This window comes from Numida meleagris, chromosome 32, assembly GCF_002078875.1.
Source record: "Numida meleagris isolate 19003 breed g44 Domestic line chromosome 32, NumMel1.0, whole genome shotgun sequence".
NCBI classification, from domain to species: domain Eukaryota; kingdom Metazoa; phylum Chordata; class Aves; order Galliformes; family Numididae; genus Numida; species Numida meleagris.
In genome coordinates this window covers 504090-515379 of record NC_034437.1, presented here as the reverse complement: position 1 = coordinate 515379, position 11290 = coordinate 504090, and the positions used below count along the sequence as shown (strand labels likewise).

General features: G+C 62.7%; 2 protein-coding genes across 3 annotated transcripts in view; both read right to left on the bottom strand.

Annotated features, from left to right (window-relative positions):
* On the bottom strand, window positions 218–6811 carry ENDOU (endonuclease, poly(U) specific). The gene is made up of 9 exons (XM_021379207.1): window positions 6592–6811; window positions 3202–3336; window positions 3017–3046; window positions 2711–2882; window positions 1799–1998; window positions 1599–1712; window positions 1280–1386; window positions 848–990; window positions 218–636 (listed from the first exon to the last, which is right to left on the bottom strand). Exons 1-9 carry the CDS (start codon window positions 6788–6790, stop codon window positions 522–524), a joined length of 1215 nt encoding a protein of 404 aa, XP_021234882.1. The 5' UTR covers window positions 6791–6811; the 3' UTR covers window positions 218–521.
* RAPGEF3 (Rap guanine nucleotide exchange factor 3) overlaps window positions 9159–11290 on the bottom strand; it is a 6133-nt gene continuing 4001 nt past the window's right edge. For both annotated transcript variants that reach the window (XM_021379206.1, XM_021379205.1), the window contains exons 13-18: window positions 11063–11113; window positions 10703–10790; window positions 10548–10612; window positions 10278–10332; window positions 10119–10190; window positions 9159–9479 (exon numbers count right to left, since the gene is read on the bottom strand). In XM_021379206.1, the coding sequence (XP_021234881.1) occupies window positions 9361–9479; window positions 10119–10190; window positions 10278–10332; window positions 10548–10612; window positions 10703–10790; window positions 11063–11113 (450 nt within the window). In that variant the 3' untranslated portion in view covers window positions 9159–9360. The remainder of the gene's footprint in view (window positions 9480–10118; window positions 10191–10277; window positions 10333–10547; window positions 10613–10702; window positions 10791–11062; window positions 11114–11290) is intronic.

Below are 11290 nucleotides of genomic sequence, written 5' to 3'. Positions count from 1 at the left end.
TGCCTTGGGGACACAGCAGCTTGGCGGGCCCCCAGTGGGGCAATTCCTTGGGGCAGGACCCGCTGGCAGCTGGCCAGAGTGGGAAGGAGCCCATCAGCACCCAGCTGGCTGCAGGGAGAAGGGAGGGGGGGACAAATTTTGGGGGTGAGGGGCACGGGGTTCCCCAAACCCACCCTGACCCACAACAGAGGCTCCGGCAGCGAGGAACTGAATGCACTTCCATCCAGCATCAGTATTTATTCCATTCAGGGTTGCTTCCATCCACTGCAAATCCCTCCCTGCCCCCAGCTCTCCTGCTGCCAGCAGGCGATGCCACACTCGATGGCACCAGGGCCGCCTCCTCCATCCTCCTGCTGCCTCCACGTGGGCTGCCCTGCTCCACACCGGTCCTGCAGCCATCCACCTCCCACGGCAGGACCAGCCCTGCCCCACACGTGGGGGCCAAGCCGTGGGGCAGCCCGTGGCCCCGGAGCAGAGGGGCTGCAGCCGCCCCATTCCTCCCGGCCGGGACGCGGGTGGGCTCAGGGTGAGATGATGTAGGCTGTGGCGATGTATTTCTTGCCGTGGCCGTAGGTGGACTTGGTCCAGGTGTAGGTCTGGATGCTGACGCTGTGGCCGCCCAAGCTCAGGTGACATCTGTGGGGACACAGAGCTCTGCTCCATCTCATCGCCACCCTGGGGTGCTCCTGGCGTCCCCACGTTCCCAGCTCATCCCAACCCCACCCCAAAGCTGAGGGCAGCGGGACCTGGCTCAGCTGCTCCGTAAGGTTTCCCAAATCCAGAATGGGGACAGGAGGGCACTGTTGGCTCCGTGGCCGGAGGACAGACAGACGGACGCACTACTTACGCCCTCCCAGGTCTGGCGATGAAGCACAACGTGTACACGCCGAATTCAAACTCGGGGCTGCAGCCAATGAATGCGGAGCCCACCTCCTTGTAGAAGCCGTCCCAGCTGAACTGCAGCCCCAGCACGTCAGGGTAGGTGTCCCACTGGGAGCAGGGGAAAGGGGTTCAGGGATGAGACCCTCCATAGCAGGGCAGGGGAGCCATGCAAGCCTGGCTGCACCCCAAGCAGGGCACTCCCAGCCCCACATCTGCCCCATTCACCCATTGCATTCCCACCCTCCTTCCATCCTATATGAAGGCGGAGGGGACGCAGCAGGCTGAGCAGCTCTGCCCCACGTCCTGGGGGTCTTGGTTTCCCCCCTTGGGATGCAGCTGATGGAGCGGGATCAGCGCTCCGTGCCCAAATCCTGCCTCGCCCCATGGGATCGCTTACCGGCCCGTCGAAGTTGTGGCTGAAGTAGTTGACCAGCCCCTGCTTTTCAAGGAGGTAGAAGCGGATCCAGTTGTGAAACCCGCTCACTTTCCCTTTTTTAATCTCCCCTAAACGCAAAGGAGAACTGGGGTGAGACGGGCACCTCCACCCCAAAGCCCCCAGCTCTGACCCCCTAAAGACAGGATGAGCTCAGCTGGGGCTGAACCCCCCAAATCCCAGCTCTGCTCCCCAAGTGCTGCCCCCCAGCCCAACCCAGATTCCCCACCCAGGACCCCGAGGAGCTGCCCCACTCTCCCCACCCTCCTGGGATGCACCCCACCTGAGAAGACGTGCTCGAAGCCGCTGGAGTCCTGCTCGCCATCGCCTCGGGAGTAGAGCCCGAACCACATCTCCTTCAGATCCTGCAGGAATTCCTGCTCGGAGCCGTAGCGATCTGCACGCGGAGGGAAGGAGCTGCGGGATCAGCGCGCGCCGACCCCTGTTCACCGCCGCCAGCCCCCGGCCGTGACCCACGCTCACTTTTTTCGCGGAGGAAAGCAAAAAGTTTCTTCATGAGCTCCGTCTTCATCACCTCCTGCAGGAAGACGTCCTGCTCCCGCAGCTCCTCGGCCGTCACCTCCTCCTCGCGGCCGGTCGCCCGCTGGTAGTTGTCCAGCAAACGGATGAAGCTGGCGTAGGTGGGTTTGGAGAAGAGCTTCTCGTTGACGTATGCGTAGAGCCTGGGAGAGAAGGAGAGGGGAGGAAGGCCCAGCGGAGGGGGCCGGGTGGGCTGCACCCAGGGCTTGAGGTCGATGGGATGAGGTCCAACAAGACCGAGCGCTGAGTCCTGCGCTTGGGTCGCAGCAACCCCCAGGAAAGACACGGAGGTGCTGGAGTGTGCCCGGAGAAGGGCAGTGGGGCACGGAGGGGTCTGGAGCACACGTGTGATGGGGAACGGCTGAGGGAGCTGGGGTTGTCCAGGCTGGAGAAGAGGAGCTCGGGGGAGACCTTAATGCTGGTCTCCTCCCTGAAAGGAGGTTGGGGTGAGGTGATGGGCTTGGGTTGCACCAGGGGAGGTTCATGGTGGATAGTTGGAACGATTTCTTGTCCTAAAGGGTGGCAACGCGTTGGCACGGGCTGCCCAGGGAATGGTGGGGTCACCGTCCCTGGAGGTGCTCAAGAAATGTGCCAATGTGGCACTTGGGGGCACGGTCCGTGGGGATGGTTGGGGTTGGACCTAGAGATCCTGGGGGTCTTTTCCAACTGGGATGATTCCATGATCCTACAGCTCTATGAGTAGATATCCCATTTGAAATCCAGCCCTGCCCCTGGTTCAGCTGCCCAGGTTCTGGCCATCGCATCCCCTCAATCATCGAATCATTAAGGGCTGGGAGAGCCCTTTCAGACCATCCAGCCCGACCTGCTGGCCGTACACAGACGCAGCACACTCACGGCTCGGGGGAGCGATCCTCCTGGAGCCCCGTTTCGTCGGGGGCAGCCCGGTGCTGCGGGTTGATGGCGATGTCGTTGGGTTGAGCCTTGTTGCGATCCGCCCCGTAGAGCTGCTCGGAGACGTGGCGGAGCTCCTCGTCGCTGATGGCATCGTGGCTGCTGGAGAAGCGCTCTGCGGGGAGAGATGGGAGCTTGGCGGTGGGATGGGGAGAAGGGGGCACGGTCCCAGCCAGCACCGAGCCCACCCTTTTGGGGTTGAAAGCCTTCCGCTGCTCCCTGCAATCCCTACGGGGTGATGCTGCTCACCTGCAGCGCGTCTGTGCGCCGCATCCTCACCTACGCAGAGCCGGGAGGAAAGAGGAGAGCTCAGGGTGATGGAGCCGTGCCCAGGAGCCCGCACCCAAGCGCCGAGCGGAGCAAGTGGATGCACGCAGCCCTCCGCACCCCATTGCTGGATGCTGGCAGCCCCCCCCCCGCCCGGCGGTGCTCACCCTCCCCGCAGTGCTCCAGGTAATCCCCGCAGCAGCTGTTGCGGCTCTGGCAGTCGGCGTCGCAGTGGCACTGGTCCTCGTGGCTGTAGGGCTCCTCGCAACGTCCCTTGCAGGACTCGGGGTCCGTGTACAGGGCTTTGGGGGAGAGAAACAACAGAGTGGTTCTGTGGGATGGGCTGACAGCCCTGCTCCATCCGGCCCCGAATCCGGGAGCAACTCTTCCTTTTGGGTCCTGGCAGGGGACAAGGGGACAGCGTGGGGACAGCCATGGTGGGGGTGTCCAGGAGGAAGAGGAACTCCGGCTGCTGTGGGGCTGGAGCAGCTCCTTGCTGCAGCATCCCAGTGCTCACAGCGCTGCCCGCCTGCTCCAGCACCGTTCCCTCCTCGCTCCCAACCTGGCAGAGCCAAACGGACCCAGCTCCAGCCACGGAGCTACGCGGGATCCTTTGGGTTTTTGGGGTGGATGAGTTGGGTTTGGAAGGATGAGTTGGGTTTGGACAGGATGAGTCCTCAGGACGACGTCCCTGAGGTCGCTCGGCCGCAGCCATCCGCATGGCAGGGACATCGCAGCCACTTGGCACCAGGAAGCACCTTCCTGGCTGCCCTGCTAATTCCTGCCCTGATTCACCCCGCTAACACCCGGCTCAGCCACAGCATCCCGTGTCCAGAGGAGCGCCGCATTCCAGACGCCCTCATTTGCAATTCGCAATGAAAACCGGGGACTCCCTCCTGGGCTATTTATACCACCCATGCGCCGTGCAGCTTTATTACACACCTAAAATTAGCGCTGAGCTGGGCTATGAATAGAGCCAACGTCACGTCCCGAAAGGACGAGGGGCACTGGCAAGGCGCTCCGTGGCACCGAGCTGGAACTGGGTTGTTTGTGTTGGGGGGCAACGTGGGCAAACCCCGCTCTCTCTGCGGCCTCCAGGTGTCATGCTGAGGGATCAATCTCTCCAGCCTCATCCCCTTGCATTTGGCACAAAGAATTTCTGCTTCTCGGAGATGCCAAAGCGCTGGACCCACAGGTGGTGGTGGGAGGGAAGGAGCTCTTTGCCCCCCCAGCCCCAGCTGCTGACTGCTGCTTGGCTTCCTGAGGTGTTCCTGGGTCTGGGGTTTGCCCTGGGTTCTACCTTTGCCCAACCTTTTCCTGTGCTGATGCGGGGAGAATGGCAAGAAGCTTTGAAAAGAAGCAGCACCCGATGGTGCAAGGTGAGTGTTGCTCCATCCGGCCCCAGGTCACCGGGCCTGGACACCTGGTTGGGACAGGCAGCAGCAATCCCCGTCCTGTCTCCATCCTTCTTGGCTCCCAAAGCGCCGGTGGGGACCAGTCACCCCGAATGACACATCCAGGCTCGTTTTCCAGCTGCAGCCCCCGGGGGGGATTGCACAAGGCAGGAACTGCCCACGCATCGGTCAGCGCTGAGACGTTCCCCGAGCGTGTTGCGGCAAAGCCCAGCGCCGGGATGCGCCGCGGCTCCGTGGGGCTGGGAGATGTGCAGAGCCCTTGGGGGGAGCTCAGCATCAGCCATTCCCTTCCAAGGCTCGGGTGCAAGAAGAGCTGCAGCATCCCAGACTTCTCCCCGCATTGGGATGGCTGTAGGAGGATGCTTGCTCGCTGGGCTTGACCCTAAATACAGCCAGGCAGCTATAGGGCAGCCTGCAGCTCTTCATGGCTGTGTTAGAGCTGCTGGAATTCGAGGGTGAGAAGAGCCAATGGGAGAGCTGGCAACGCTGGAGGAGGTCAGGAGGAGAGGGATGTGTCCAGCAGCGCTCAGCACAGCATCTGAGCGATGCTGTGCCCAGGGGATGCTGTGCCCAGGGGATGCTGTGCCCAAATGCTGTGCCCAAAGGATGCTGTGCCCAAAGGATGCTGTGCCCAAACGCTGTGCCCAAAGGATGCTGTGCCCTTGGGATGCTGCCCAAATGCTGCTGGGGATCTGTGTGGTGAGAGCCGGGCCCGTCCTCCTGCCCTCACCTCCGACCCATCCCTGCCCTGCACAGGACCCAAGCTTTCTGCCCTCCCCCAGCAGAAGCCTGGGTTGCCAAATGAGGCAAGCTGAGGCCAGATGTGGTTTTGGCAGCCAAATCCTCTGAACGGCCTCAAAACTGTGAGACGAGGGAGTCTGCATGGAGCTTGCCCGGTCAGTGCATACTCTCCATGCATGGAGCCAATGAGTTCTTCAGTTCTTCAGCCAGAGCCGTGCCTCCAAGCGAGGGTCACTAACCAGGACGAGAACGTGGTGACTCCTCACGGGCAACCCAGCGTGGAAGCAGCTCCTCTTACACCTTGGCCTTGCACAACTCCTCACCGCTCATCCTGGGGCAAGATGCCTGCTTCTGGAACATCAGATCCGGCCCGCTCGCGGCGTCAGAATGGTGATGAAACTCCTCGCTTCGTGCAAGAACGCGGCAGTGACGGCAGCTCGTCACGTGCAACACGCCGGTGAGCAGAGCCAAAAGCACGGCGCCCAGCCGCCGCTCCTTGCTGCAGCAGCCACCCCTGTCCATGCCGCCTTCGAGCTCGGGGTCCTGCCCTCCAACCCCGCTGCCCCACGCATCCTGCTCTGCCCCATCTCCTCAACGCCTCGCTCTGTGTGCGTTGGGTTGCATGCAGCTCTTGGCCTGATGGAGTGGGGCTGAGCCCTGTAACTCGCACCAACGAGGACGATCCCCGTGCTCCACAACTGCCTCTGTGTGACCGAGGGGGTGACCAAACCCGCTGCCACCAGACCTGTCCCACGAGTGCTGCCCTGTTGACCCGGGATGCTCATGACTCTGGAAGGTGCCAGCCGTTCTCGTGATGCAGGGGAAGGTGATGACAGCTTTCACATGGTTTCGCTCACTGCCCGAGGCGCGAGCTGGCTTGGGGTGAAGCCAGGTGAGAGCCCCCGGGGGTGCTGGGAGCCCCAGCGCATCCCAGTATGCTTCCAGTCTGGGCACTGGAGCTGTGCTGGTGTGGCTGTGTGGCTGAGCTGGGCTCTCTGGGAGCTTTGCCTGGTGCTTTCCACGGGCAAAACACCCGGGTTCGTGTTGTGTCTTGCAACCGCTGGGCTCCGCCGCCCCCCCTCCAGCAGCAGGCGGGAGGTTTGTGGGTAAGGAATTGGACAAATTGCCCTCAGTGCTCCCCCAGAGCGGGAGGATGGAGGAGCAGGAGGGAGGTGGGTTTGCAGGTGGAGAGCACAGCAGCGTGCACCAACCCAGCGAAGAGAAGGGCAACCCCCACCCCACCGCCAGCAGAGCCCCCAGGGAAACATCCCCCACTCTTTGGGAAGGATCCGACCCCACACCAAGCACCTGCCCTGGTGCACCTGAGCTCCCAACTCCCCAAATCCCCCCCTTCTTTCAGCCCAGTGCAGCCCCCTCCCCAGGCAGAGCGCTGGTACTCACAGCCCAAGGCCATTCCCACCCCGAGGAGGAGGATGAAGGCCTTCATCACCCCGGTGCTCCGCAGCATCCCAGCTCTCTGGCAGTAATGTGGGTGCTGCCGAGCGCTCCCTGCTATATGTGGGTCCCCGGAACCGAGGGAGGAGCTTGGTGCCACCGAGGACCTCACTGCGGGCTGCACCCCAACTTTACCCGAGCTCATTACGTGCACGTCCTAATTACAGGCTGCCCAGAGTGGGAGGAGGGCTGGTAATTCCAGCTCCCGGGATGATTGCTCCACTCCTCTGTCTGCAGTTCCCCAGGGCGATGGTTGTGGAGCCAAGGAAAAGCGTCTCGGGGGGGTCCTCACCTCCAGGGGGGTCAGAGCGGCCATCGGCGCCGCTGGTGCTGCATCCCCCCATCCCCCTGCCCGTGCTTTCCCAGGGAGCCCCTCCACCATCCTTGCACGCAGCCCACACCCCTAGGAACCACGTTTTCCTGCTGCCCACCCCCTCTCCATCACCACCAGCAGGATCCGAGACCCCCCACGCATCCCCACCCCGAGCAGAAACCCCTGCTCTGAGCGCACCCAGCCCAGGGGACGCAACCTGTGACCCCCTCAGCAGTGCATCCTGCCTCCACCACCCCACCCCCCCCCAACCTGCATCAGGTGAGCACAAGGAAAAGGTCCGGCATCCTTCTCACCCCTCCGTCATTTCCTCCCTTCCTCCCCCGAGCCGCCGACCCCGCTGACACGTCCTTTGCTGACAGCAGTTTTGGTTCCCGGGATGATTCGGTGTCATCACGCGCTGAGTGTGCACGGCCTGCCTCGCACACCCTGCACATGACCAAGCCGGGAGAAGCTGGGAGAATTCGGGATTTTCTCATGGCTGTAATTGCTTTGGGATCGGCTTGCCACCAGCCCGAGGCGCCCAGCGTGGGCTGGGCTCTGATTAACCTGGGTTGTTCAACATTTATGGGGAAAATGCCCAGCAAACAGCGAGGGGGGGAGGAAACGGGGGAAAAGAAAGAGAGATTCCTGGCTGCAAGAAGCGAGAGCGAAGCCACGGCGCTGGATGTTGGCTGCAGCCGTGGGGCATCTGTTCTGCTCCTCTCTGGGATGCATGGGACGCTGGGATGGGGTGTGGGTCCTGCAGCCCCACAGGAGGAAGGGGAGGAGATGCTGGGATGTGGAGCAGCCCCACTGGAGGAGGATGCGGGTGGGAGCCCAGAGCTTGCCCTCTTCTGTTGCACCCAGTTCTCCCCACTGAGGACAACGACCACGTGGGGCTTCTGCTCCCCATGGGAACTGCTGGTGGGACGGGACCTAAAGGAGGAGGTGCCCCTGGGGTAACCCCAGTGCGGGTTTAGGAAAGTGCACGGAACCGGGGGAAGCAGACAGAGCTCAGCTTTTCCACTCGAGCTGAGAGATTCCTGCAGCCAAGCCCCATGGCGGGGCCAGCATCGAGTCTGCAGGAGGAAGGGAGAAGCCCCGGGACACAAGCACCGGCCCCAGCCAGCAGATCTGCGGGCTGAAGGTAATCCGTGGGCTGGGATCCAGCTGGAAAGCACACGGCTCCCGCTTAACCCTTCCCTCCCCAGGACGAGCTCCTCCATGGCACGGCTCCTTGGGTCCTGGAGGGCAAAGAGCCTGGAAAAGGCGATGGAAGGAGCCCTGGGCTGCCTGATGTGGGGCTGCGTGGCAGGGAATCACTCGTCTGCTTTGCCCCGGCTCGCCTGGATGTGCTCAGGGGGCATGGAGTCCGAATCCAGGGGGACACAAGGTGACAAGAGAGGGTCCCAGCAAAATGTTTCCGGATGGGGATGTTCAGCAGAGCGGGACTTGCTCCAGCCCCGACACTGGGCTGTGCCCTGTGCTCCTGCATTGCCCACTTAGGAGCCAAGCAAGCTGGGAACCAGACCCCCGGCTCACCCCACCTCCCAGAACCAAGGAGCAGGGGATCCCAAAGGCCCTGGCACGGACACAGGGGGTCCCAGGACCCCATGTCCCATCCTGGAGCTGGCTGCAAGGTTTGGAGCTTCTCTTAGCTGTGATGGGGAATTTTATTGCAAGCAACCCACCCCCATGAACTGCGAGGTGGAATGCAGCAGCGCTCTGGTCCCCTTGTACCCCAGCCTCGCTTGGAGCAGAGCTGGCACCCTGCAAACGTGGGGAAGATTTTAGGGTTCAGGGATCAGCCCACAGCTCCATTCCTCCTGCTCAGAGCACTGGGACGATCATTGCCCCTCACACAGCCAGAGGTGTTCAGCAGGGAGGGGTTTGGGAACAGCCTGATCCGATCCCCGTCTCCATCACTGCATCTTCCTCCCACCACAATGGATGCTGTCCCATCTCCGTGCTGCTGCTGCTGCTCTTGCCCCTGTCCGTGTGGGGAAACTGAGGCACACAGCTCCGGGGAGCTGAGATGGGGGTCACAGCGCATCCCAGGGGACAAACAGGACCGAGGGATGGGCACCCCCCCCAGCACCCCCAGGGTGGGCAGCATCGGTGCTGCAGGCATCCAGGGCACCCCGGCTGGTGCAAGGAGCGAATGTCGGCTGCTGCATGGAGAAGTAAAGTGAGCACAGCCTCGCATACAAAAATACCTCTATTGCTCGCTGCGTGGGGGCTGAGGACCCTGCTGTCCGTGGCCTCTCCTGCCCACAACCCCCGTGGGCTCCTGACTTCATGGCCGTGTCCGGCTCCCATAGCAGAGCCGTGGGGCTGCTGTGCCAGCAGCACGCACGGTCCCGTGTCCCCGTTGTGTCCTGGCTCCGTTCCCCTCCTGCCCATCAGGACTCCAGGTCTCGGGAGAGCCGCAGCAGCTCCTTCTGGCTGTCGATGGCTTTCAGGTGCTGCAGGTAAGCCCAGGTGGAGACGGGGCTCCGCACGCTCAGCGACTGCTCCGAGCCTGCAGGGGGGAGCGGGGATGAGAGGTGGGCTCGGCGAGACCCCCCCCCTCCTCATTGCTCACGTCCCCATCACGGCCTGCAGCCTGACCCATGGCTCCTCCTCCATCCCCCCCCAACTGGGTTCCTAAACTGCCCACCTCATTGCAGTCCCCTTCGTCACCCCACATTGGTTCATGGGTCCCCAGCTCATGGGAACCCCCTCCACCACCTCCAGTTGGGTTCTGGGGGCTCCCCTCTTGCCCAGCTCACTGAACCCCCCTCCATCCTCTCCACCGTGGCTCTCTGATCCCCCTCCATCACCTTTAGCTCAGCCCACTGAACCCTCTTCGTTGTAGCTCATGGATCCCCTCTATCCCCCCCTGCCCATCTCACTGAAATCCCCCCAACACCTCCACGGTTTTAATTCCGGGACCCCCCACCCCCCTTGGAACTAAAGGAGCAGGAGCAAATGGGAACAGGCGTGTTCCACGGGACAGAGTGATGCTCATCTGGAAATACCAAGTCACCAGCAGCCGCAGCCCAGTGTTCACAGCCCTCCACCGTTAAAGAACAACGTGTGCACCAGTGGACCCCATTAATGAACGCACTTAATGAGTGGACCCCTTTAAGAGCCTGGGGTGTCCCAGCCCCACACCTACATGTGCTGATCCTGACGGCCCTGGCATCCTCCGGTCGGTGCGGGGAGCGATTCCGCAGCGGGGACAGCGGAGCTGGATGGGTGCAGACGGAAAGGAGGAGCTGAGCGATGGCCCCTCCAGCCCCACGACCCCCCCAGCCCCACTCCCCGCCCCACTCACCGTGTGCCTGGCCCCGGCAGCGCTGCAGGACGCGCACCGTCTTTGCCATCATGTGCTGCGGGCGAAGCACAAAGGTGACTCGCTGCCACCCAGCACCATTTTGTTCCCAGCTGGGAAAACATCACCCCCTCCAGCTTCAGCAGAAACTGCCCCGTGCCAGTCCCCCCCCTCCACCCCCATAGGGTACGGCTGATGCTGCATGGATGCTCTGGGTCAAGCAGTGCCCCCCAAGGGTGGTCCGAGGGGAGCAGACCCCCCCCTACTACTCACCATCTTCTCGAAGTTGATGAGGTTCTCGGCCAGCGTGCGGTTGCCCTCGTGGATGAAGGTCATGTCTGCAACAGGAGGGGACCCCGGGGGGGTCGGGGTGAGCCCTGGGTTTGGACCAAGAAGGTCCCCTGTGTGTGCAAAGCTGTGGTACGCACCTTTAAGGAGGAGGGGGACGAAGGGGATGATGGGGGGGCTCAGCTTGGCGACGGCCAGACGATAGACCCGGTGGTTCCATGATGGGTCCTGGGGACAGGCAGAGCGATGGGGGCTGATGGGGCAGCAGAGACGTGGGGAGGGGGTGCCCTGGACCAGCACATCCCAGATGTGAGAGCGCAAGCTGCACCACCTCCACGCCATCCCTGTGACCTTGTGTATGCTGGGAAGCAGGGGCAGGTGGGAGTGGCAGTAAACCCAGAGATATGGGGCTGGTGCAGACCCCCCAGCTCTGCTCCCTGACCCCTAAACCCGTCCCATTGCTGAGACCCTCCAGCTCCATGGGAAGCAGCTGCACTCACCAGCATCCGCTCCAGCGCCGCATGCAGCTTCCGGATCTTGTGGGGCAGCCTCTGCACAGAGAGGGGGGTCAGGATGGCCCCATGCACCACCGTGCCCAGACCCCCCTAAATCTCCATGCACCTTTGAGCCCCCCATCCCAATACCCCTCTTTGGGCTCTGTGATGTTGCTTGCTCTGGGTGCTTGGCAGCAATGGTCCTTCCAACCCAACCATTCCATGGTTCCATGA